Here is a 26,584-nt window from a genome sequence, read left to right on the forward strand (position 1 = left end):
GTTAGATACAATGTCCACCCCGTAACACAATCAGGTAAGAGACACGACTTCACATGAAGCCTGCTCAATTGAACTCATCTGTTTTTACCTTCTTTGATCATAGTGGCCAGTTCTCCTAACTTTTACCTGAATTCCATCAACCCTCACATTTCTAACTGGAGGCCCTATTGGGACTTACCAACTGGTCTTGGTTTTACAATAGTAGGTAGGGGAAGTGTGCCCCAGTAGGACACAATATCCACTCCCATAAAACATTAGTTAAAGGAGACACAACTTTAAAAAAATATTTCAGAGAGGGAAAGAGAGAAACATCAATGATGAGAGAGAATCACTGATCGGCTGCCTCCTGCACGCTGCACTGGCGATCAAACCCACAACCTGGGCATATACCCTGACTGGGAATTGAACCATGACCTCCTGGTTCATAGGTTGATGAACAACTTCTTTACATAAAGCTTATTTAAATATTCCAGCTCTCATAATCTACCGATCATTAGATTTTCATGTTCTCTCAATCTCATTGAGTCAGATTCAGCAAGAGGCTTTGGTGCCACAGTTCATGGATATACATACCATTATCAAGGAGTACCTAGAAACTTCTCTTTTCCATTCCGACCATTTTACCCACTTTTGTGTAAAAGGCTTTAAGTCCCATAGTGAGGGTCAAGGCTAGGGACCGGGGCCCTTTTGCCAATCCTTAACTTGATTAACTGGCCTAACCGCTGTCCTGGGCAGGTTGCTTGCACAATCTTCTTAGCCTCCCAGGTTCTGCAGTGCCTTCCTTCTTGGAAGGAAGCTACAGGAGTGCTGGGAAACTTGGTTTCATCATGCTACTCAAGACTGGCTGGCAGGGCAGGCTCTGGCAAAGCTGGGAGGTGCCCTCTGAGTAAGCCCATAGTCTCCCCGACTGTGCCCGCACCCCACATCTCTCCCAGGCCCAGGTCCATCTCTGTCCACCCCGTTACAGACTGACAGCATCCCCAAGTGTCTTTTTCTGATAGGGCACAAAGTAGGTGCCCACAGAGCATGAATTACAGAACCCACATGGCTCCTTTAACATAAATGACTACTTTAAAAAAGAAAAAAGGCCCTAATCAGTTTGGCTCAGTGGATAGAGCGTCAGCCTGCAGACTCAAGGTTCCTAGGTTCGATTCCGGTCAAGGGCATGTAACTTGGTTGTGGGCACAACTCCAGTAGGGGATGTACAGGAGGCAGTTGATCGATGTTTCTCTCTCATCGATGTTTCTAACTCTATCCCTCTCCCTTCCTCTCTGTAAAAAATCAGTAAGATATATTAAAAGAAAAAAGAAGCCGCCGAAGCCGGTTTGGCTCAGTGGATAGAGCATCGGCCTGCGGACTCAAGGGTCCCGGGTTCGATTCCGGTCAAGGGCATGTACCTGGGTTGCGGGCACATCCCTAGTGGGAGATGTGCAGGAGGCGGCTGATCGATGTTTCTCTCTCATCGATGTTTCTAACTCTCTGTCTCTCTCCCTTCCTCTCTGTAAAAAATCAATAAAATATATTTAAAAAAAAAAAAAAAAGAAGCCTATCCCCCAACAGTGTCGTTCCTGCCTCATTTCCAGGAAGAGAAAGTCAGATTCCCTGGCAGATGTCACCAGCCCAAGCTTTCCATGAACAAACCTGGGAAATGTCACAATGCTGGACGCAAACAGCTCTCAAAGTGCAGCAAACCATGGGAGCCACAGCGAGGTGCTCCCAGCCAGCAGCTGGCATTGCGGGGAGGGAGGGGGAAGCTCCCTGACGCCCTCTGACCCTTCCAGGGCTTCCCGGTCAGGACAGACTCAGAACCCCCCACCCCCACCCCACTGGAGAGCTGAATGAGCCCCCCAGTGGGAACTGGCAAGAAGAAAAATTTCATGGAGTTCTCCATCTACCCAAGCACCCTGAGGAGACTTCAATGGTTCTATCTTCCCCTCTGGGAGGGCATCAATAGATGAAAAATGCCAGTCTCAGTACAGGGCCAGGGTTGAGGTAGGGGCAGGAATACAGCTGGCCAAGTTTGCTTCCAAAACAGATTGCCTCTTGCTTCTGGAGGTGCTCACCTGCCCTGTTTCCTCCACGAGAACTTTAGCCGGAGAGGCAGTAGCTTGTCTAGAAGGGAAAGCTTCACTTTAGTGAGAAAACATACTGATCATGACTAAAACATGAGAGAGAGGAAGCTGAATCTGCCAAACCTTGAATGGTCCCGTGGGCAATTTAAGATGTCCAGGAGCAGCGTGAACAGGCTTTCCAGGGTCATACTGTGGACAGGTGGGAAAAGGTAGATGCTTTCATGGCCTTATTAATATTTCCCCACCAACAGTGATTCATAAATGCTACCACTTTGTCAAACGGACCAATGGTTTAATGCATGTATAATAGTCAGGAGTGGAAATTTTAGAGTCTCCAGCAGAACTGAGTCCAAACCAGAGCTTTCTCGTTTTATCAAACCAACGATTGTTGGATTTCCAATTTTGTTTTTCTTTTGCTGGAGCCAACTGTTGGGCGTCTCTAGCCAGTTTTCCTAAGTTTCAGCTGTGGAAATGATCCCTTTGGACCATGACAGAAGTTTGACTACTGCTGGTTCCCTTAAGGGACACATCCCTTGAGGAAGTGTCAGCAAGGGGATTTCCTTTAACTTACAGAGAATCCAGTTTAGAGTGCTCCGGGCTCTTAATAGCTAACGCAGCAGGTAGAAGTATAAGTGACGGCGAACCTATGGCACACGTGTCAGTGGTGACACGCGAACTCATTTTTTGGGTTGATTTTTCTTTGTTAAATGGCATTTAAATATATAATAAATATCAAAAATATAAATCTTTGTTTTGCTATGGTTGCAAATATAAAGAAATTTCTATACGTGACACGGCACCAGAGTTAAGTTAGGGTTTTTCAAAATGCTGACACGCTGAGCTCAAAAGGTTCGCCCTCACTGAAGTATAACAGCCAATGGTTCCCGAACATAGGGCCACTTCTAATTTTATTTGCAGTGGAATTCGGCCTGCTGTGAAGTAGCCTCGGTTAAAATGTTGCCTTCATGATTTCAAAGGAGGTTTAGCTTACCCAGTGCAGGACTTACAAGTTTCATTCTTTAAATATAGGCTGTCTGTAAACCATGAGAAATCAGCATTACCCAGAGGAGCCTGTCGTAGATCCTCACCAGGACTCAGGTGGTGATCCATCAGTGCCACGCGGCCACAGGAGCTTCACCAGGACTGGAGGAAAGAGTGGCTGGACTCAAGTCATTACGTGAAAGTTATGTAAGGCAACTTACTGAAAAATGCTGAGTGTAGAGAGAATCTAGGAGAGCCTCTACTGCATGGGGCACGAAGACGGTTAAAGGGGATCCCACAATTTCCTCTGTGATTTTAACCAAAAGGGCAGTAATGGCTCTAAGAGGGGTACTGTCCCTGAACCACGGGGTCCAATTGCTGACCATAGCATCCTAGGGGTCTATGGTGATCCCCATGTTTCTGGGTGAGCACTCCAAGGGCATTCCCTTCCTTAACATGTACAAAGAGTAAAAGGGGAATCTGATCATTTGGGTGCCCAAGAGCTGGTGGGTTCATTAAACTCTCCTTTAAGGCTTTAAAGGCCATGTCGTCTTGTTCTTCCCATAAAATTGGGTCAGGACTGTCATTCTTTGGTAAAACTTACAGAGGTTTTGTCCTAAGAGATTTGGGATCCAGTTTCAACTATAGCTGAGTAGCCCAACAAAACCTTGCAACTGATGCTTAGTTTTGGGCCTTGGGAAACCTAGGACACCATGAAGCCTATCTGGGCCCAGGGTAGTCCTTATTCTGGTATCAGATGTCCCAAAGAGCAAATCTGAGTTTGGACAAATTGTAATTTTCATTTAGAGAAGTTATGTCCCTTTAAGGGCAAAAGGGACATACGTTCTAACAGGCGTATGCTGTCTTCCTGCGAGACCTGGGAGGAAGAGCAAGTAAATCATCCACGTCCTGAAACAAGGTAGAATCTTTAGGGAAAGTTATGTCATCCAAGTCAGCCTTCAGGATTTGTGAGAAATAGGGCTTTTAGTAAAACCAGAGGCATTACTGTCCAGGTAAATTGTCTTCCTTTCCAAGTGAGAGCAAGAAAGGTACTGGCTAGCTTCATCAAGTGGAATTTTAAAAATGCACGGCATAAATAAATTGCTGTCAAGAATTGACTTCCACCCTAGCTGGTTTGGCTAAGTGGATAGAGCAGGGGTCCTCAAACTACGGCCCGCGGGCCACATGCAAATACAAATATTGTATTTGTTCCCGTTTTGTTTTTTTACTTCAAAATAAGATATGTGCAGTGTGCATAGGAATTTGTTCATAGTTTTTTTTTAAACTATAGTCCGGCCCTCCAACGGTCTGAGGGACAGTGAACTGGCCCCCTGTTTAAAAAGTTTGAGGACCCCTGGGATAGTGTCAGCTTGAGGACTGAAGGGTCCTGGGTTTGATTCCAGGTGTCCGGGTTGCGGGCTCGGTCCTCGGTTGGGGGCGTGCAGGAGGCAGCCGATCAAAGATTCTCTCTCATCATTGATGCTTCTATCTCTCTCTCCCTCTCTGAAATCAATAAAAATATATTTTCAAAAAAAGAATTTACTGCCAACAAGGATGGATGTTAGTGGTGTATGGGGATTAGAAACAATAGGGTGTCGCCAATGTTGCTCAGTGGTTGAGCATCAACCCATGAACCAAGAGGTCACTGGTTCGATTCCCCGTCAGGACACATGCTGGGGTTGCAGGCTGGGTCCCCAGTGAGGGGTGTGCAGGAGGCAGCTGATCAATGACTCTCTCACCACTGATATTTCTATCCCTTGCCCTCTCTGAAATCAATAAAAATATATTAAAAAGAAAAAAAGATGTTTCTATCTGTCTATCCCTCTTCCTTCCTCTCTCTAAAAAAAATCAATAAAAAATATATTTTAAAGAAACAATAGGGTGTTGAGGGATAACAATGCTGTTTACCCCTTAGAGGTCCTGAACAAAACACCAGCCTTGGATCTTTACAGGTAAAATGGGAGTGTTGCTGGGACTAATGCAAGGAAAAATGAGGCCCTGAGTCACTTTTTAAAAAAAAAATATTTTTATTGACTTCAGAGAGGAACACTAGAGATTGAGCCCACAATCCGGGCATGTGCCCCAACCAGGAATTAAACCGTGACCTCCTAGTTCAGGGGTGAGCAACCTTTTTGTGAGTGCGTGCCAAAACCAGCAAAATCTCTGACTCGAAATTCTTCTGCGTGCCAACCCTAATTTTTTGAGAACGTTATGCCTACCAGATATCTCTTAAGGTGTACGTATGTTAAGAACCTTGAAGAAATAATAAAATTCATTCGAGCGACAAAAACACAGTATATGATGATGAAAAATACATTTATTTATTTATTTATTAAATATATTTTATTGATTTTTTACAGAGAGGAAGGGAGAGAGATAGAGAGTTAGAAACATCGATGAGAGAGATACATCGATCAGCTGCCTCCTGCACACTCCCTACTGGAGATGTACCCGCAACCAAGGTACATGTCCTTGACCGGAATCGAACCTGGGACCTTTCAGTCCACAGGCTGACGCTCTATCCACTGAGCCAAACCAGTTATGGCAATACATTTATTTTTTAATGTATACATGTACACTGATAGTCCGACAGAAAACTTCATGACTCTGTTTGATATTATCAGTGGGACTTTTGCTGCTGTATCACTGATGACAGAGATTTTACGTCAGGTTTATATTCCGTGACCTTCAGAGATATGCACAAGCTACTACTTTCATCCGTCAGGCTACTCCTATTACGAGACTTAACAAAATTCATCACTGAGAACAAAGATTCACAAGCGTATGTGGATGAAACCAAAACACTGGTCGGATCTAGGAAGGCAGGGAGAGTTAAGGCAGAGGCATAGAAACTGCTCTTCCCCTCTCTCGTCAATCTATGCCTATGGTCTTTAAGATAACTTGTTATGTAAAATTATTTATTTATCTAAGATGCACCTACACTGAATTTATCTGAAAAATAAAAAAGTCGATATTAAGAAAAAAATTGTAAATGGAAGATTATAAGAGAGGGTTTCGTGTGCCAGCCAAAGTTACTGGCGTGCCATGTTTGGCACACGTGCCAGGGGTTGCCCACCCCCGTCCTAGTTCATAGGTTGACACTCAACCACTGAGACATGCCGGCTGGGCAGAAGCCCTGAGTCTTATAATCTACTAGAGGCCCGGTGCACGAAATTTGTGCCCAGGTAGGATCCCTAGGCCTGGCTGGTGATCAGGGTGGATCAGGGATTTCCTGCTGCCGGCCAGGGCCTTCCTTTGCCCTGCGCCGCCCAATGGTGGTGAGTGCACATCATAGCGGGCAGTCGAACTCCCGAGGGAACACTTTGCATATTAGCCGTTTATATATATACTAGAGGCCCGATGCATGAAATTCGTGCAAGGGGCTTGGCCCTCGCAGCCTTGGTTTTGTCCAGAAGGTCATCTGGCTGTCTGGTCTAATTAGCATATTATGCCTTTATTGTTATTAATAGATTATGGGCTTCATTACTTATGGAGAATTAATTTGGAAAGGGGGTTTGAGCAATCTATTTGAATCTTAATAGATATGGATTCTGCCAATATCAATTGAAAATTTTACCCATAAAGATGACAAAAAAAAAAAAAAAGATGGCAGCTAGTCCAATAGGGACAAATCATCAGGGTTCCTAGATTCAGGTACAGTATGGTCAGAAGTGGAATAAAAGATGCTGAAGAGTCAATCAGTTCACCTGATTAACTATTTTGACAGTCAAATTCTAGAATGATTTTCCCCTTTCAGGAGAAAGAAATTCTGGCAGGTCCCTTCCCTAGGAAGTCTCAGCTTAATAAATGAATAGGGACCTGGCCAGGTATCTCAGTTGGTTGGAGCATCGTTCTTATGCACTAAGGTTGTGGTTTCAATCCTCGGAAAGGGCAGACGATCAACCAATGTATGCATAAATGGGTGGAACAATAAATTGATGTTTCTCTCTGGGGGGAAAAAAAATCCAAAGAAAACTGCTTTAAAACAAACAGAGGTACAAAGAAGGATGCCCTGGCCAGTGTGGCTCAGTTGGTTGGGGTCATCCTGTGCACTGAAGGATTGTTAGTCTGATTCCTAGTCAAGGCACATGCCAGGGTTGAGGGCTCAATCCTCAGTTTGTGTGTATGTGCAGGAAACAGCTGATCAATGTTTCCCTCTTGCATAAACGTTTCTCTCTGTCTCTCTAAAAAGCAATTTTAAAAATATATTTTTTAAAAAGTGTATCTCTTAAAGGGCATAAACAAAAAGAATAGATTCAGAAACCTATTGAGGTTTAAAATCCCACAATTAGAGACAAAAAAAGCAAACCTTGAGTATAAACCAAAGGTAATCCTATATAATAAAGAGGTAATATGCAAATAAAAAAAAAAATCCCACAATTAGAACTGCTTTATTAATCTGAAGCAGGGCTGCTTTACAGCAGTGGGTTGAGCTTAGGACAATGATTCATGGCCAATCTGGAGAAAAGTTTCTCCAAGCCGATTAAGAGGGAGGATTGGGAAGAACACCTAGTAGTTCTCAGAGCCACATCACCGGTGATTAGGAAGACTTTGGGAAGGCTGGAGGCACCTGAAGCGCCCAAATTTGCAACAATCTCTTTTACAATGTCCCGGCTCTTTGCAGTAACAGAAGAATCTAGGAGGCTTTTGTTTTTGTAGAGGGGCCTTCATTTGCCAAAGCTGAAAATAAAAATTCTTAGCAGTCTTGCTCTAGCTGGTGTGTCTCAGTTGGTTGGGCGTTGTCCCTGCACCCAAAAGGTTGCAGATTTGACTCCTGGTCAGGGCACATGCCTGGGTTGCAGGCCAGTCTCATCCAATGCTGAGACTGGTCCTTGACGACTAGCAAATGAACTAGCTGATTATAAATTGGAAAACCCAGGCTGGTAGGTTTGAGTAACTATCAAACTCTTCAACAGATGTTTGAGGGTCCTCAGTTGCTTTAGGAAATTCTCTAAGGCTCATAATTCAGCTTTAGTCCAAGGAACATATGAAGCTTGAGGTCTATTAGGATCCTCAGAGGGCTGAACTTGAAATTCAGAGAAGAAAGGCAACAGAGGTAGAGTTGCAGGCAAAGAAGCTGATAGTGGAAGGCCAGATGGCCTCAGAGGAGGATATGGAGAAGAAGAGCCTGAGGCAAAGGAGTTGGGGTAGGAGGGGTGGGGGGGGTGGGGGGTAAAGGACAAGAAAATGCTGGAGGCGAGGAAGCCATGTCCTCTCTCTTTGGAAGTTCAGTATCTTCAGTTAATTCTCAAACTTTATTGCACAATGAGGCAATTTCAGATTCTTGGTAACGTTTGAAGTTTCAAAATAGCATTTTATTTATCTTTGCCAGTTTTAGCGCATGGATTGTCCAATTGTTTTAAAGAAAAGTTTGAGAGTCTCAAAGATTCCCCAAAATGGCCACTGATACTTTTTTTTTTTTTTTTTAATGAGTCTATTGATTTTTATTTTTTTAGAGAGGAATGGAGAGGAGAGATAGAAACATCGATGGGCTGCCTCTTGCACGCCCCCTACTGGCGATGAGCCCGCATCCCGGGCATATTCCCTGACTGGGAATCCAACCTATGACCTCTTGGTGTATGGGTGATGCTCAACCACAGAACCACAACAGCTGGGCCCCACTGATACTCTTAATTACTTTTGTACTTTTGGCTAGACAAGCCCATTTAGTTAAATATGTACATAAAGAGTCACTGAGACTTTCAAACATAATAATTTCAGGCGGAGTGCCTTTAGGAAGGGCGTTCCGCAAATATTTAGGTAACTGTCACCCTATATTCAGAGGCTTTTCTAAACAGCTCAAGCAACCTGCAGCCAATCTCACTTCAGAACAGCTTGATCACAGAGAGTCCTGGCCCAAGGCATTTTTTTTTTTTTAAAGCAAATTCTTTAGTGGAGACAGTTTGTTCTGGGAACACACAATCCAAGGCTGAATAACAAACAGTGCAGCCCCTAGAAGCACTCTGATTCCCCCTAGGCCCTAGGGAGTCTGGCCAGAGTACCAAACTAGCTCACGAACAAACGAGACCTTTAAGCAAAACAAAAGACTCAAAACAGTTCCAGAATAAAGCTTGAAAAGCTCCAGAACAAGAAGCGGAAGTACAGCTCCGAGAGAAGACTTACCCTTTCCAGCTCCTGAATTGGAAAGGAGACAGTGAACTCAAGACAGCTCTACGGGCGCCAGCACCTGTTTGCCCCTCAGGCCGAAGCAATCGGGGTCTCTTCTCTGGATCCCGAGAGCCCCCAAAATTCGTCGGTAAAAAAAAAAAGTCGACTAGGCATTTCATCACCAGAAAGAATTTATTCAGGAAAAAGGAAGGACTGCAGCTCAGAACTTACAGACTTGGTGAGCCACGTGCATTTTCGGCCGAAAAAGGATGGAGAAAGTGCTTTACAGAGGGCACAGGAAGTTAAGGGGCGGGGCTGACACGACCATAGAGCTCTGTTGTAACGCTAGAGTTCTTCCGGTAGGCCTCCCCCGATGTGGGGTGTGAGAGCGCCCCCTTCAGGCCTCTCAATTCTGTCTAGTTGAGGTCTCTATCACAAATGTTGACACTGGCAACCTTATTGAATGGAGCCCCTGGGTGAGCCCCTGGGGAGGGCGGCCGAACAAAAGGGTCTGGGGAGAGATGAGCGGAGACCTCCGCGATGTTCGCTGGCCCCAGAGCAGTCGACATCAAACGTGCTACTCCAACCGGCGCTTCTCTGGGGCGGAAATCGCTCCTGCACTTCCGCCGGGCTGGGCCGTTGTTGGGCGGGGCGCTGACGTCCCCCCGGAAGGGGCGGGCCCGCCAGGAGACTGGCGGCGCCGCGCCGGCCGGGAGGGGGCCGGAGCCCTTACCATGGCGGCGGGGGCAGACGCCGACAGTCGGCGCGCGGCCCTGGAGACGGCGACGGCGGCGCCCGAACGGGGCGGCGGGAGCTGCGTGCTGTGCTGCGGGGATCTGGAGGCCACGGCGCTGGGCCGCTGCGACCACCCGGTGTGCTACCGCTGCTCCACCAAGATGCGGGTGCTGTGCGAACAGCGATACTGTGCCGTGTGCCGCGAGGAGCTGCGCCAGGTGCGTCGCGGCCGCCGGACCGCGCGTTCGGGGCGCCGGGGCGGTCACGGGGGCGCGGCCGAGCGGGGCGGCACCGGGCGGCGGGCAGACGGCATCCGGAAGGAGACTTTCCTTCCTGCTGTCCGCCCGCCGGCCTGATGGCGCCTGTTTCCAAAAGGGAGGCCTGGCGGTCCCCCCGGGGCAGTGTCCTGACCGTGCGGCCTGCTGTGGGGCGTCCGGGGCCGGACGCCGAAGGTGGCAGAGTTGGGTTGAAGAGGGAGTGGTCCCTTCGGGGACAGAGCCTGGGGACTTGCCCTCCGTACCCCGGGAATTCTTGTCGGGCCATAGACATGAGTGTGGTCAGAGTAAGAACTCCACCTGCTCGTCTGTTGGAGTTTATTCCTCAGAAGTCTCCATTCTGGTGGAGGAGACAGGGCAAGTGGGCACCTCCAGAGGCAATCTGTTTTGGAAACACAGGGTCAAACGTGGCTTTTCCAGCCTGGCTGTGTTCCTGGCCCAGCCCACCCCACGGTACCGAGACTGGCATTTTCCATCCATTGGGTGGAGTTGGCACTCAGACCTGCCCACCAGAGGGGAAGACAGAACCATTAAAGTCTCCGCAGGGTGCTTGATGGGTGGGGATAAAAGGGGCATGAAGTTTTCCTTCTTGCCAGTGGGTCTGGGGGCTCATTCAGCTCTCCAGTGAGGGGGGGAGTTTCTGAGTCTGTCCTGACCGGGAAGTCCTGGAAGGGTCAGAGGGCGTCAGGGAGCTTCCCCCTCCCTCCCCGCAATGCCAGCTGCTGGCTGGGAGCACCTCGCTGTGGCTCCCATGGTTTGCTGCACTTTGAGATCTGTTTGCGTCCAGCGTTGTGAAATTTCTCAGGTTTGTTCATGGAAAGCTTGGGCTGGTGACATCTGCCAGGGAATCTGACTTTCTCTGCCTGGAAGTGAGGCGGGAACGACACTGTTGGGGGATAGGTTTCTTCTTTTTTCTTTTTTAAAGGAGTCATTTATGTTAAAGGAGCCCCGTGGGTTCTGTAATTCATGCTCTGTGGGCACCTACTTTGTGCCCTATCAGAAAAAGACACTTGGGGATGCTGTCAGTCTGTAACGGGGTGGACAGAGATGGACCTGGGCCTGGGAGAGATGTGGAGTGCGGGCACAGTCTGGGAGACTATGGGCTTACTCAGAGGGCACCTCCCAGCTTTGCCAGAGCCTGCCCTGCCAGCCAGTCTTACCCGGCATGATGAAACTCTTCAACGGCTAGGTTTCCCAGGACATCTGTAGCTGCCATCCAGGAAAGATGGTGCTGAGGAGACCATGGTCCTGGCACTGCTGGTCTCATCAGAAGTGAGCTGATACTTACGTTTGTCTGCTGTAGCCAACAGCTGGTCTCTCCTGTGGGATCCATGCCCTCCCCAAGTGCTTTGTGGCAAGGGGGTGTTGACATGAGCAGTCAGCAGGGTCCAGCTGGGGTGTGGTTTGGCATCAGATGGCCCTGGGTGGCCCTAGCCTTCACAGGCCTGCCCCAAATTGCTCAGCAGCAGGAGGGTGTCCCGGGAAGTTTGGGGAGATGATGCTCCTCTCCATCCTGCTTCACTCCCACTCTTTTCTTACAATATTTCAAAAGTTGATTTTTAGAGAAAGAGTAAAGGAGAGGGGGAGAAAGAGAAACATGGATTGGTTGACTCCTGTACGCACCCTGACCAGGGATTGAACCGGTGACCCCTCGGTGCACCAGATGGTGCTCAACCAACTGAGCCACACCGGCCAAGGCACTCCCGCTCTTGAACTTGCAACTTTGCCCTAACCCTTTCTGTTCCCTTGTTGAGCTCTACAATGTCCTCTGAATTCCTGTGTCCCATACCAACTTGGGAATCCCACAGCAACCCCCAGCCCGGGAACCTGCCTCAGCTCTGCCCTCCCTGATGGGACTGACTCTTTGAAAAACAGCTGGGAGGAAAGTGTGCCAAGATGCCATGTGAAACAGGCCAGCTCTATTTGCTGGTGAATTCCTGCACCTTGACAGTGTTTCCCTGTGCCGGCCTATGGGGAGACCATGGTCCTGGGCACGGCTGGTCTCATCCTAGCTCTGCAGCTGCTGGTCAGGCGAGGAGCCAGATCAATCTAGGCTGCTGGCAGGTGCTCAGGGTGGAGGCTGAGTGCATACAGGTTGAAACTGATGTCAAGTCCCCCTGATGGCATCTTTCTCAAGGTAACTTCTTCCAAAAGATGATTCTTGCATTGCTCTCCACCTTGCCCTGGTCCCCAGTGATGTCAGAGAGACTTGATGGGACTGCTCTGCAAAGTGGGAGGGGCCCTATAGGCAACCTAATGCAGCCCCACCCCCATTTCACAGGCAGGCAGGGGGTGGCTAAAGGCAGGTTTTGCCGACTCAGGTCATACTTTTCTGTTTTTGGTGCCTCCTCCTCACCACCTTTGTCCTGGACCTTTTCTAAGATTGTCATCATCTGGGCTCCTCTGGTGCCTGTACTCTCCAGGTGGGACAATCCCCAGGGCCCATACTATATTTTCTCCCTTGCTCAAGGCCATTGTCACTGCCCACCCCTCACCATCTGGCTCACTCTTGCTAGTGGTCACTACTGGCAGCACCTTTCCTCTCGTGACTCACTCTTACTAAGTGCTCACTGCATACTGGGAGTGGGAGCAGCAAGGTCCCAGTCTCATCCCTGTGGAGTGCTCCAGTGTGAGCTCTGTCACCCCCATCTCCCCCTTCCTCTCAGGGACTAGCCTGGCCATCCTGGGCCCCCCAGGGGTGCACTTTCCTCCTTGGTCAATTACTGCTTCGCATACCCAGGGGCTGCCCAAGGTGGCCCATCCTCAAGTGTCCAGACCTGGTCTGGCCTTTGTCCTTGGACCCATGACCCGCTTCCATCAGGTGATCACCAGAGTGGGTAGGTCTTGGGCTACATTTGTTGGACCCCTGGTGAATTCCTGCCCATCCCTGGCTAGGCCACCATGCCCTTGTCCTTGTCCACCATTTCAATCTTGCCACTTGCTCAGCCTCTGCTGGGGACCAGGATATTAGCCATACCAGGCTGCACTGCCGTACTCTCGTCTCTGGTGCAGGCCTTGGGGGTGGGGAAGAGTCCAGTCTCACAGTTTGTCTGGGAGGGGTAATTAGCATTTCCCCTCTCCAAACCTGCCACCTTCATTCTCATAAAACCCCAGCCATGCCCACAGTCACTTTCCTTTCCCAAGCCTTTTCCTATGGTTCCATTCCCTTCGTGAGCCAATCTAGCGTCTCCCTTCTGGCCTGGCTCAAATGTGCCCAGCCTGGCCTGTCCCACCAGAGTACTCAGGAGGGACAGGCACCTACCCAAGCAGCCTGGTGATTGGTCTTGAAACCTGCACCTTGCCTCTGTCCATGGCAAGGGTGCCTGCAGCCCAAGGAGACACCACCCACAGGAGATGGCCGCTGAAAAGAGGGTGCTGGAGCAGGGAGGTGGTGTCATGGGGCATCCAGCACTTGTCTTTTCTGGGGAAGGAGTCTTTCCTCTGCTAAGTCTGTTGTGCTTGGGTATTCCTTGGCAGCCTCAAGGATTCTCTTGCAGGCTGCTTGCCTGGCCACCTTGCAGGCAGATGCTGGGGCTCCTAAATCTGCAGCCTGTGTTGCCTCAGCCTAGCTGCGGCACCTCATTTGGCGGATAGCTCCTCCAGCAGCATCCTGCCTGGCTCTCAGCCCTGGGCCTTCAGACCCTGGGTCTGGGCTGGAAAGGTACCGTCGTGAGGACTCAGAAGGCAGGGCTGGGCATGGGCTTGCCATAGGAGGGCAGATCCCTGAGAAGACTCTAGCTCAAGGTCCAGGCCTGTGGATAAGCTGGGGAGAGATGTGGAGGGTAACCCTTTGGTGTTAGAGCTGCAACTACCCCCGCCCCGGCCCCCCCCCCCCCCCCCCCCCGAGTACATGGGAGCTCTGCTGTGACGAGGCTCCACTCTAGCTCAGTATGCGGCAGAGGGCAGTGCCTGGCCTTGCCACACATGAGGGCCAGGGGAAGAAAGCCTGTGGGGCTCTGCTCAACCCCACACTCCCCAGAATGGGTGTGGCTGGGCCATAACACCCCCTTTGAGCTCTTGTAGGGGCAGAGTAGGGGGAAGACTTGGGTGTCAGCCTCCTCCTCCCACCCCCACTCTCCAGCGTGTCCTCAGAGGTGGAGGCTGAGCTCCCGGGATCCTTACCCAAGGAACCAGTTTTAACTACCCTGCTGCTGGGGGACAGAGTGAGCACCTGCTCTCCCTAGCCAGTCCTGTACTTTCCCAGGTTCATGGCCATTCTGGTCCCAACCATCCTCCCTGGCTGAGCCTAAACATAAAGGAATGACTTTGCCGTGACCTTTCTTAGTATAAAGATCCCTCCATCCCCAGTGTGTTGGTGAGGACTCAGAACTGAGGCCAGCGATCAGCTCCAGGCTGGGAGGACAGTGGTGGAGCAGGAAGGGGCATGGAGAGGAGACAGGCTGGCGTCCTGACCCAAGGGAGGGAAGTAGGGGCCAGAGAAAGGGGGACTGGAGGATAAGGGAGGCCTGACACTGGGACAGGGGTCTGGAAGGACAGAGCAGGCCCAGCGGGTTTTATCCAAGAGTGAGCATTGGGAGACCCCTGAGGAGCTGCTGAGCTGGTAGGTTTCCGCATCCAGCCCTGTGCATACCAGCTTGTCCCTTTGGCTCCTACAGACAACCCAGTTAACAAGTAGGAAGCTGGGCAAGAATAGCCTGGGCCATGACTGAGTCCCACGGAGGAGCCCTTCTCCTCTCCTGTGGCATCATGGAAACATCATGAGTGGACACAGGGTGGCCAGGCCCTGACACACAGTCACCTGACCCATCTGGCCTGGCAGCATTTATTTCCTTACCTGCTTTTGGGCTCTGTCTCTTCCCATGAAAACTGTCCTGTGCTCAACCCCTTTGTAATTAAATCCTGGTTTGCCTGGACGGTTGGTCCCTACCTGGGGGTCCACCCTCTGTCTGTCCAGGTGTAGGCTTGGTCGTGAACGATTGGGGAGCCAGTCGCCTCCTGGTGGCGAGGCTGGGCATTTCGTTTCTGTTCCAGCAACCCCAAGTTCATGAACTGCAGGTGAGGAGAGGGGCCTGCCTCTGGCTTCCCAGGGGAGCCTTGAGTACTCTTTCTTTCTTCTCAGCCTGATTGCATCCTCCAGTGGCTGTCCACTGCCTTGCTCACGAGGCCCTCTCACTTTCGGTTCTAGGTGGTCTTCGGCAAGAAGCTTCCTGCCTTTGCCACTATCCGCATCGATCAGCTACAGCACGAGAAGAAGTATGACATCTACTTTGCTGATGGGAAAGTGTATGCCTTGTACAGGTGAGAAAGGAAGCATCAATTTGGGCTCCTAGGGTCTGGCTAGCCTGCATCTGAGGGGCACTTTATGGCAGGCATGGGCACATCTCCGTCACCTCCTGTGCTCCCCAAAACCCTCAGTAGGGTGGGGACACTTGGTGCAGCATGGATGTCAAGGGCCAGGTGGCTGGGTTCCTGCCCTCTATTTCCTCTCTTGTAACTGGAGACACAACACCCCTCCTTACGTGGGTACAGATGGTGGCAGGAGGTGAAATCAGGGAAAGTGCTCCTGGCATAGCACCCAGCGCCTGCTTTCTGGAGCCTTTCAAGGTGCACAAGAGCTCCTGCAAGTCAGGCTCTTGGCCCATGGCGGGAAAACCCCACAAAGGGATATGGTTGTCGTGGGGTAGCCCTAGTCTTCCAGGTGAGGGGCAGCCCCTGGCTTGGCTAGAACCTGGGCTTCTGGCCCCAGCCCCCTGTAGGGGCTTATCTTGTTCCCCTGACACAGGGGTTATTCTCCTGGATCATAGATCTAATCCCATCTTGAGGCCTTGCTTGACGTGGGCCCTGGCAGGGAGCAGTTTCTGACCCCATGCCCAGCACCATCTGGCTCAAAGGTCAGAGCCATGGAAGGTACGGGTGGGAGTGCCTGTTCTGGCTGCTGCTCCAGGGCATCTGCAGAGGCATGGAGCGAGGGGCTGTGAGGAGGTGACAGTGTTTGCTCCAGATGGCAGCACTGAGAGTCTGTGGGGGGCGGGGGGCTCTTGGTGTCTCCTAGGCAGCTGCTGCAGCATGAGTGCCCAAGGTGCCCTGAGCTGCCACCTTTCGGCCTCTTCGGGGACCTGGAGCAGCACATGAGGAAGCAGCATGAACTCTTCTGCTGCAAGCTGTGCCTCAAACACCTCAAGGTGCGCCCTACCCTCACAGTCCCCATCTGGGGCTCTCAGGGACACAGGGAGGGTCCCAGGCAGAGGTAGATGGTGGCCAGGCTCTGTAGGGGGGTGGTATAGCAGGGCTTAGCCAAACAGCTGTGAGAGGCTGGTTGCTGTCTCTGACTCTGGACAGGCCGGACTCTGGAGTCCCCAGCATCCTCCCAGTTCTCTTGCCTCACAGAGCACTTCCTGAGCTCCTCACAGAGCACCTCACAGAGCTCCTGTCCTGAGGCTGTGCAGCTGGCAAGCCCGGACCCTTCTGCAAGCCCACTTCCTGTGTGAGCTCAGGCTGCACACAGCCCAGGCAGGGAAGGGCTCCCAATGACTATGTAGGCCCACCAGGCTCCTGGTCACTGGGGCAGAGCTGGCACCTCTCCATAGTTGGGCTGTGGGAAGAGCTGGGAGGCCTGGGAGCCTGCACCCTGTACCTAGCCCCGTTCCTTGCAGATCTTTACATATGAGCGCAAGTGGTACTCGCGCAAGGACCTGGCGCGGCACCGCATGCAGGGAGACCCCGATGACACATCGCACCGTGGGCACCCGCTCTGTAAGTTCTGCGATGAGCGCTACCTAGACAACGATGAGCTGCTAAAGCACCTGCGTCGAGACCACTACTTCTGCCACTTCTGTGACTCGGATGGAGCCCAAGACTACTACAGGTGGGAGCGGGACAGCATGGGGTGGTCCCTAGGATACCCGGAGCAAGCTGGGCAGAGGCCGCTGGTTGGGTGGTGGGGCTGACAGGGCTCCTGCTGACACTCTGTCAGCGACTATGCTTATCTGCGTGAGCACTTCCGGGAGAAGCACTTCCTGTGTGAGGAGGGCCGCTGCAGTACCGAGCAGTTCACCCATGCGTTCCGCACCGAGATCGACCTCAAGGCCCACAAGACAGCCTGCCACAGCCGGAGCCGCGCTGAGGCCCGCCAGAACCGCCAGATAGACCTGCAGTTCAGCTACACGCCCCGACACTCCCGCCGGAATGAAGGTGAGCAGGGCCTCCCCTCTGCCAAGCAGGGCTCCCCAGGGCTCCAGCCTGGTGTTCCCAAGGCAGGGTTCACATTTTCCTGCTCTGGAGGCCTCAGACCCAGTCCTGCTTCAACCTTTCATGTGTCAGTGGGGACAAGGGATACCAGTCGAGCCTGCTTCTCTGAGCACGCTATGACTACAGGGAGCTCTTTTTCCTGGCGATTTCCCCCAGCATCTTGGGTCTGCTATTCTGGGGTCCCTGGGACGCTCCCCAGGTTGGAAGATTGTTGAGCACCTGCTGTGTGTGGGTCCTGTCCTGAGGCTGTGCAGCTGGCAAGCCCGGACCCTTCTGCAAGCCCACTTCTTGCTCTGACATGGTACCCAAGCCATAGAAGCCTGGGGCTGGTGTGGAACCCTTGAGGTGTCTGAGCTTGTCCCTTGAGCTCACATGCTGTGGGGGCAGGGAAGCCTCTGCTATACAAGCCAGAGCACTAGCATCAGCCTGGCCTGGGCCCGTGACAAGCTATGTGCTGGCCATAGGGACCGTCAGTGGCGAGGACTATGAGGAGGTGGACAGGTACAACCGCCAGGGCCGAGCAGGCCGGGCCAGTGGCCGTGGAGCCCAGCAGAGCCGCCGAGGAAGCTGGAGGTACAAGAGGTGGGAGGATTTGCATGCTGCTGACATTCTTCTGGCACTACTGCTGCGGTGGCAGTGGCCCACAGCTGGGCTGGAACAGGCACGAGAGTCAGAGGACTCTGGCCTTCTGGCATCTGGTGTCCTGGACATGGTAATAGGATCTGCTCATTGTCTTCAGCGAGCAGATGTTTTCTCTTTTTCCCTCTAGTTCCAGCCAGACACCAGGACCTGCAGGTTGGGTGGGTGTGAGGTGCCTGTGTCACTTGGAGGTTCACTGCAGCTGTGCTGTGAAACACCAGTGCCGCAGGCACCTGCTCAGGCTGGGGGGCTGCCCTGGATGCCCTGCAGGATCCATCTGGGGACCCCAAATGCTATCCCAGAGCACTGAGCCCAGGTGCTGCCTGTAAGCCACAGCCTAAGGCTGAGGGAAAAACTGCTGCTCCACAGCTCCCTCTTGTGGCAAGGGAGGGTGGACCTGCACCCACTCTGCTGGCCTTAGGCCTACATCCTGGCACACCTCCTGGTGACCAGGCTTCCTAAGGACAAGGCCCCTCCCGAGCCCCTTGCCCTGACATCGCTGTAGTCCAGGGCCTTGCCCCGTCTGAAGGCCTCCCCATCTCAGGGAAGAAGAGGACCGAGAAGTGGCAGCTGCCATCAGGGCCTCGGTGGCCACGCAGCAGCAGCAGGAGATACACAAGAGTGAGGACCGGGAGGAGGGCAGCAGGCTCAAGAAGGAAGAGGCAGGGATGTGGGGAGCTGAGGAGCCCCGAGGGCCCCGGCGCCTGCTACGGACTCAGGTTGAAGGCCCAGGTGAGCTGGCCCTGCCTGCAGGCAGCTCTGCCTGTGCCTGGGAGCCACCTGGGAAGCTCCTTGGTCACCCCAGAGGGCCTGCTCCTGCCCCCTCAATATTGGTCAGCCCTGACATAGAGTCCTTTTGTGTCTTGTAGGCCCCAAAGAAACCTCGACAAACGGTCCTGTAAGCCAAGAGGCCTTCCCAGCCAACACCTCAGCAGCAGGGGCTACACATCTGAGGTACACATGCACGTGAACTGGGGCAGAAGTGTGGATCTCATGGAGGGTGGGTACGGGGCAGTCCAGGGCCTGGCAGGCCGCTGACCCCTCTCCCCTCCCTGGGTTCAGCACCCTTCCACCCTCCACTTCGAAGCTCAAGGATGAAGATTTCCCCAGTCTCTGCACCTCTACTTCTTCCTCCTGCTCCACGGCAACAGCCCCGGGCCCTGTGGGGCTGGCACTGGTGTACCCTGTTCCTACCAGGGGCAGGAGCACCTTCCAGGAGGATGACTTCCCTGCCCTGGTGTCCTCCACCTCCAAACCCAGCACAGCCCCCACCAGCCTCATCTCTGCCTGGAATAGCAGTGGCAGCAAGAAGGTGGTGCAACCCACCCCAGGGGCCCAGGCTGCTGGTGGGGGCAGTCAACCCCCCAGGAAGGCTGGGAAAGGGGGTAAGGGCAACAAAAAGGGTGGGCCGCCCCCCCCAGAGGAGGAGGAAGAGGAGGATAGCCGCACTGGCCTCACCACCCAGGAGCTGCGGAGCGTGCCCACCACGGTTGCCGTCTCCTCCCTGCTAGCGCTGGCCTCCACCCAGACCTTCACCAAAGTCGGCAAGAAGAAGAAGGTGGGCTCCGAGAAGCTGGGTGCCACATCACCCCTGTCACTGCCCCCTGAAAAGGATGGGCCCCCTGGAGCTGAGCAAGCCTCCCCGGCCCCTAAGGGCAGAGCTGAGGGGCCAGTCGCTGTCATCGTCAATGGACACACAGAGGGGCCAGCCCCCGCTTGGAGTGTCCCCAAGGAACCCCCGGGGCTCCCACGGCCCCTGGGCCCCCTCCCCTGCCCCACGCCCCAGGAAGACTTTCCAGCGCTTGGTGGTCCCTGCCTGCCTAGGATGCCCCCTCCCCCAGGTAGGTGCACCTGGCTCAGCCCTGCCTCTGAATGTCTGGGAAGGGGTTGGGGTAGTAGAGTCAGACTGGAGTCCCCTGCTGACCGCCCCTGCCCCCCCCCATCCCCCCGAGCCTGAGGTTACATTGTACAGGTAGACACAGGCGGGAAGAGTTAAGCCTGTGCAGTGGTTTTCAGCTGTCTCGGAAGCACAGTGTAACTCGGGATGCAGATGCTTCATCTGTGATGAGCATGACACTGGTCCGCCATTTAACCTCTGTGTCCCTTTTCTCCATGTAAAATTGAGCAATCCTGGTACCCTCTCAAGACAGGGGCAAATGAGTTAACTTAGGCCAGCATTTGCTACAAGGCAGCGCACCATGTGTGCTGGCTCTGGGCTTCATCAGGCTCTGAGCCTGCTCTTCAGGGGAGGTGTGGTCTGTGGATAAGAGCCTGACCTGGGTGAGCTGGGCAGCCTGTGGGATGCGAGGAACAAGGCCTGGCAGTTCCTGGCCACTGAGGGTCATTCTCTGGGTCTTGGTGTGCCACCCCCGCAGGCTTCAGCACTGTGGTGCTCCTAAAGGGCACTCCACCCCCACCTCCGCCAGGTCTAGTGCAAGTCAGCAAGCCACCCCCTGGCTTCTCCGGCCTGCCCAGCCCCCACCCAGCCTGCGTCCCCAGCACTACCACCACCACAAAAGCGTAAGTGTGGCAGGCTGCCTGGCCTCCTGCCCTTAGGGGCCAGGGGAGAGTGCCCCCACTTTCAGCCACCCCAAAGACTGAAGCCTCTATCTCCTGTCCTCCAGACCCAGGCTGACATCAGCACCCCGGGCCTACCTTGTCCCCAAGAACTTCCGGGAGAGGAACCTGCAGCTCATCCAGTCCATCAAGGACTTTCTGCAGAGTGATGAAGCCCGCTTCAGCGAATTCAAAAGTCACTCAGGAGAATTTCGACAGGTCAGGCTGGTGGAGGGAGGCAGCGGGGGTGGGAGTACAGCCTGCCACCTGGGGCCTAGGCCTGGGCCAGGGGTGACTGGGTCTGGCTCTCGGTGGCAGGGCGTGATCTCCGCAGCCCAGTATTATAAGAGCTGTCGGGACCTGCTTGGGGAGAACTTTCAGAAGATCTTCAATGAGCTGCTGGTGCTCCTGCCCGACACAGCCAAGCAGCAGGAGCTGCTGTCTGCACACACGGACTTTCGAGGCCAGGAGAGGCTGCCTGGCACCAAGGCCAAGAAGAATAAGAAGAATGCATGGCAAGCCAGCACCCAGCAGGCAGACCTGGACTGCTGTGTGTGCCCCACCTGCCAGCAGGTACTCGCAAATGGTGACTTGCACAGCCACCAGGCTCTGCACACTGCCCGGGATGACGACTTCCCCTCCCTGCAAGCTGTTGCCAGGACCCTCACATAGCTCCCGCTATGTGGGCCGGAGTGGCCACAACCATGAGCCTCCTTTGTCCCTGCTCTTCCTCCTGGGCTGACAGGCAGCCAGGGAAGGCCCTGTTGAGGCCACCTGCTCAGGCCCTTTGGTTGGCCGGCCCACCAGGGGTCACAAGGACAGCCCACTTCATATCCGCACAGTTAGGCAGGTTTCCTGCTGGGAACTGGGCAGATACCCCTGCCTCAGTGGTGGGCCAGTCTTGGTTTATATCTCATGATTTTAGAAGGTGCCAGGGGAAGAAAGGGCCAGGATGCCAGGACTTGTCCATGTTGTCAGAGGCAGTGGCCACAGTGGCCCAATCTGGGACCTCCTGAGCCTGAGGGCTGCAGCACTTTGGCCCCCAAGCCTGAAGCTGTGGGTCCACTGGTACAGGCGTAAAACATTGAGTGTGTTGTGTAAACAGTTGGCTCTTTCATGATTCAAGAGTGTTCAGGATTAAAAGCAGACACAAAATTGTGCTACTTGAAGTTAAATCTTTTTACGAGAAGCTGAATCTGGGATCTCAAATTGCTTCTGACCTTTTATAAAACAGTTTATCTTTAAATAAATTTATTTTGCAATAATGCACATATCTGGCATTCTGAGCTTCTCTGCCTTCTGAGGTCACCCAGTAGTGAGGGGAACTCTGGGTCTACATGTGACAGCTCAGGTGGTCAGCCAGTAGAAGAAGGTCTGTGGGGAGAGCTGGGCAGCTGCGCTTTCCTTACAGGAAGCAGAAGCCAACCAGGAGGCCGAATTTCTGGAGGCCGAGCACTGCCCAAACCTTCCAGGAATAGACACAGCCATGACCTGCTTGACAACTGCACTTTGCACCCAGTAAACCTGTACTTCCAGAACGTGAGAGGCATACAGACACTGGGTTTACATGCAAAGCTGGGTGGGGAAAAAACACAGGATGAAAGAGCTACTAAAGGTGAACTTCAAAAACAATTTAGAAACGGGGGAGGGGCACAACTAAATACTGTGAGAAAGTAATTTGTGATATTTTGGATGGGGACCAGACACGTACTGAAATCTCCCTTTTCTGTCCCAAACACATATAGAAAGGGAAAAGATCTAAACACATTCCAGTAAGGCAAAGGAAATGTCTTTCAGTGAGAAAAAATGGAGATGCCTTTCTAAAAGCAGAAGGGGCACCAACAGTACGAAGGCCAAAGTCAGAGACCTGCAGAGGAGCCAGGCCAGAGCCACATGGCTGCATCACCACTGCCTGCCTGGCGCTGGGGGCGTGGATGGTACTGCTTGTCCGCCCAGGGCTGGGATGAGCAGTGTTTCCAGGTGAGGGCCATGCATCAGAGGCCACCACTTCCCACCACACACAAGCGTCTCCTAGTGCCCTCGTTGCAGACCTGAGTACAACCAACCCCACAGAAGAGCAAGTGGAAACTGGATATCATGTTAACAATATTGAAAATACCTACTCTTTTTAAAAAATATATTTTTATGCCGAAACCGGTTTGGCTGAGTGGATAGAGCGTCGGCCTGCGGACTGAAAGGTCCCAGGTTCGATTCCGGTCAAGGGCATGTACCTGGGTTGCGGGCACATCCCCAGTGGAAGATGTGCAGGAGGCAGCTGATCGATGTTTCTCTCTCATCGATGTTTCTAACTATCTCTCTCTCTTCCTCGCTGTAAAAAATCAATAAAATATATTTAAAAAATATATATATATTTTTTTTTTTATTAATTACAGAGAGGAAGAGAGATAGAAACATCAACGATGAGAGATAATCACTGATCGGCTGCCTCCTGCATGCCCCCTACTGGGGATGGAGCCTGCAATCCGGGCATGTGCCCTTGACTGGAATTGAACCCAGAACCCTTCAGTCTGCAGGCCAACGCTCTATCCACTGAGCCAAACCAGCTAGGGCAAAAATACCTATTCTTAAGCAAAACCTATAAGAATACTAGGTGACACTTTAATTCTGGCTATGTGAAAAGCACTGCTTTGGGCTCTTTACAAGTATTAACATGTATTTACACATGTTATCACCCCACCCTATGTGATGGGAACTATTATCCTTTTTTTTTTTTTTTTAATATATTTTATTGATTTTTCACAGAGAGGAAGGGAGAGACACAGAGAGTTAGAAACATCGATGAGAGAGCAACATCGATCAGCCGCCTCCTGCACATCTCCCACCAGGGATGTGCCCACAACCAAGGCACATGCCCCTGACCGGAATCGAACCCGGGACCCCTCAGTCCGCAGGCCGACGACGCTCTATCCACTGAGCCAAACCGGTTTCGGCGGAACTATTATCCTTTTATCCTTTTATAGAGGGGAACCCAAGGCACAGACAAATTAAGAGACTCTCCTAAGATGACCAAGCTTGAATGTGGCAAAGCCAGCATTCCAGCTCCAGAGATGGATCTTAACTACTTCACTTAACCAGGAGGTTACTAACTAATTAAAAATCTTAGAAATGAAAACCTGACATAAAAATAGGCTCTAAAGTAAACAAGACTGCCTAGCTGGTGTGGCTTGGTGGTTGAGCATCGACCTATGAACCAGGAGGTCACGGTTTGATTCCCAGTCAGGGCACAAGCCCAGGTTATAGGCTTGATCCCCAGTAGGGGGTGTGCAGGAGGCAGCAGATCAATGATTCTCTCTAACCACGGTGTTTCTATCTCCCTCTCCCTTCCTCTCTGAAATCAAAAATACATATTTTTTAAAAGTAAACAAGACCAAGCTGGGGAAACCTCCAAAGGACAATTGGTCATGCAATCTGGCTCTGGAAGCTGCATGGTACACCTGATGGGTCCCAGGAGCCGAAGGTGGTGAGAAGAGGCCATTGGAGAACCATGACTTTTCCCCACGCATTGAAGAAATAGAAAAATACAAACAAGCACTAAGAATAATTTTTTTAAGCCACATCTTAAAGAAATGTTTAAAGAGACAACTTAGAAAAAAAATTACTAAAATAACACATAACCTACAAAGGAATGCAAATTGTACTGTTATCACTGCTCTCAGCAGCATAAGATCCTAAAAAGTACTAGAGAAATACTTTTAAAGTTCTAAGGAAAATGACAACATTTATATACCCAGTAAAACTATCTTTCAAGAACTTCAGCCCACCAGAACTGGTTTGGCTCAGTGGATGGAGCGTCGGCCTGCGGACTCGGGGGTCCCGGGTTCGATTCCGGTCAAGGGCATGTGCCTTGGTTGCGGGCACGTCCCCGGTGGGGGGCGTGCAGGGGGCAGCTGGTCGATGTTTCTCTCTCATCGATGTTTCTGACTCTGTCCCTCTCCTTCCTCTCTGTAGAAAATCAATGAATATATTGAAAAAAAAATTTAAAAAAAAAAGAACTTCAGCCCTAGCTCGTTTGGCTCAGTGGATAGTGTGTCAGCCTGTGGACTGAAGCGTCCTGGGTTCGATTCCGGTCAAGGGCACATGCCTGGGTTGCAGGTTCAATCCCCAGTAAGGGGGTGTGCAGAAGGCAATCGGTCAATGATTCTCATCATCGATGTTTCTATCTCTCCCTCTCCCTCTCTGAAATCAATAAAAAAATATATTTTAAAAAAAGAACTTGGATTTAACAAGATGGCGGCATAGGTAAACACTGGAGACTGCTGCCGCAAACAACCACTTCAAAAATACAACTAAAAGACGGAACGGACATCACCCAGAACCACAGGAAGGCTGGCTGAGGAGAGACTCTTCAGCTAGAAGGAAAGAGAACAGCAAACCGAGGCTCAGAGGAGGCGCAGTGTGGAAAATACAAAGGTACCGAGGTGCGCGCGCAAAGCGGGCTGGTGGCTGAGGGCGCGGTTGTCGTTTTCAGTCGGGAGGGAGTCTCAGACTCTGGGCTCCAGATCCGGGTGAGTCTCTAGGGACTCAGACTCAGACAGGAGAAGCGGGATTGTCTGGCATCAGTTGGAATCTGAGGGCAGCTTTCTCTCCGAGGTTTGCAGCGGCTGCCAGGGCTCTGAGAAGCAGAACCTCTGGGAAAGGGGCTGAGAGCAGCCATAACTGCTCCCTCCACCCGCCCTGTTAATCCCGCCCCGCCCAAGCCCTGCGCAGAGCCATTTGCTGGATCGCCTCAGGCAAAGGCTAGATTAGCACCTCCCCAGAGGACAGAAGTTTTCCCACAGCTGATTCTCACAGCCAGTCAGCCTGGTGGTCAAATCCCTCAGTATTAACTAAAAAAATCAAGGCTTAATTAGAACAAGACTGCGCACAAAGACCACAAGGGGGTGCACCAAGAAAGCATAAAAAATGCGGAGACAAAAAAACATGACAGAAATGGAGGATGTGGAGCTAAAAAACGCAATTTTGAGGGCTTGCAATAAACTTTTGGAGAGCCTCACAAAAACTAATGAGACCCTCGATGCTACGATAAAGAAACTAGAAATTAAGCATACACGGACTGAAATAAAGAATATTATACCCAATAGCAGACCAGAGGAGCACAAGAATCAAGCCAAAGATTTGAAATTTGAAGAAGCAAAAAACACCCAACCGGAAAAGCAAAATGAAAAAAGAATCCGAAAATATGAAGATAATGTAAGGAGCCTCTGGGACAGCTTCAAGTGTACTAATATCAGAATTATTGGGGTGCCAGAAGATGAGAGACAGCAAGATATTGAAAACCTATTTGAAGAAATAATGGCAGAAAACTTCCCCCACCTGGTGAAAGAAATGGACTTACAGGTCCAAGAAGCGCAGAGAACCCCAAACAAAAGGAATCCAAAGAGGACCACACCAAGACACATCATCATTAAAATGCCAAGAGCAAAAGACAAAGAGAGAATCTTAAAAGCAGCAAGAGAAAGAGACTCAATTACCTACAAGGGAATACCCATACGACTGTCAGCTGATTTCTCAACAGAAACTTTGCAGGCCAGAAGGGAATGGCAAGAAATATTCAAAGTGCTGAATACCAAGAACCTACAACCAAGAGTACTTTATCCAGCAAAGCTATCATTCAGAATTGAAGGTCAGATAAAGAGCTTCACAGATAAGGAAAAGCTAAAGGAGTTCATCACCACTAAACCAGTATTATACGAAATGCTGAAAGGTATCCTTTAAGAAGAGGAAGAAGAAAAAGGTAAAGATACAAATTGTGAACAACAAACATGCATCTATCAACAAGTGAATCTAAGAATCAAGTGAATAAATAATCTGATGTACAGAATGAACTGGTGATTATAATGAATCAGGGACATAGATAGGGAATGGACAGACTATTCTTGGGGGGGGAAGGGAATGGGAGATGCGGGAAGAGACTGGACAAAAATCGTACACCTATGGATGAGGACAGTGGGTGGGGAGTGAGGGCGGAGGGTGGGGCGGGAACTGGGA

At 51.5% G+C, this 26,584-nt stretch overlaps 1 protein-coding gene across 10 annotated transcripts; it reads left to right on the plus strand.

The window, feature by feature from the left end:
* The first annotated feature begins 9,850 nt into the window (after positions 1-9,850).
* ZNF598 (zinc finger protein 598, E3 ubiquitin ligase) lies at positions 9,851-25,066 on the plus strand. Of its 10 annotated transcripts, XR_011471285.1 has the most exons (15): positions 9,854-10,114; positions 15,318-15,430; positions 16,185-16,314; positions 16,786-16,997; positions 17,106-17,323; positions 17,845-17,962; positions 18,564-18,751; positions 18,889-18,973; positions 19,082-19,860; positions 20,395-20,539; positions 20,644-20,794; positions 20,894-21,148; positions 21,987-22,190; positions 22,373-22,555; positions 24,807-25,066. XR_011471285.1 is itself a non-coding variant. In XM_070413268.1 (13 exons), exons 1-13 carry the CDS (start codon positions 9,896-9,898, stop codon positions 22,095-22,097), a joined length of 2,673 nt encoding a protein of 890 aa, XP_070269369.1. In that variant the 5' UTR covers positions 9,853-9,895; the 3' UTR covers positions 22,098-22,364. The 10 variants fall into 10 exon arrangements, 7 of the variants coding, with proteins under 7 accessions (XP_070269372.1, XP_070269369.1, XP_070269367.1 ...); XR_011471284.1 differs by lacking the exon at positions 24,807-25,066 and having other exon boundaries at positions 22,373-22,926; XR_011471286.1 differs by lacking the exons at positions 22,373-22,555; positions 24,807-25,066 and adding an exon at positions 22,321-22,335.
* Positions 25,067-26,584: the final 1,518 nt, after the last annotated feature.

This window comes from Myotis yumanensis, unplaced genomic scaffold (assembly GCF_028538775.1).
Source record: "Myotis yumanensis isolate MYYU_CA2020_CCGP unplaced genomic scaffold, mMyoYum1.0.hap1 SCAF_4, whole genome shotgun sequence".
NCBI classification, from domain to species: Eukaryota; Metazoa; Chordata; class Mammalia; order Chiroptera; family Vespertilionidae; genus Myotis; species Myotis yumanensis.

Excerpts from the sequence above, each read along its gene's own strand:
- ZNF598 (XM_070413265.1), top strand. The coding sequence starts at position 9,896 with ATGGCGGCGGGGGCAGACGCCGACAGTCGGCGCGCGGCCCTGGAGACG. Across the intron at positions 10,115-15,317 it reads GCCGCGAGGAGCTGCGCCAG|GTGGTCTTCGGCAAGAAGCT; the intron begins GTGCGTCGCGGC and ends TTTCGGTTCTAG. Across the intron at positions 20,540-20,643 it reads ACTACCACCACCACAAAAGC|ACCCAGGCTGACATCAGCAC; the intron begins GTAAGTGTGGCA and ends CCTGTCCTCCAG.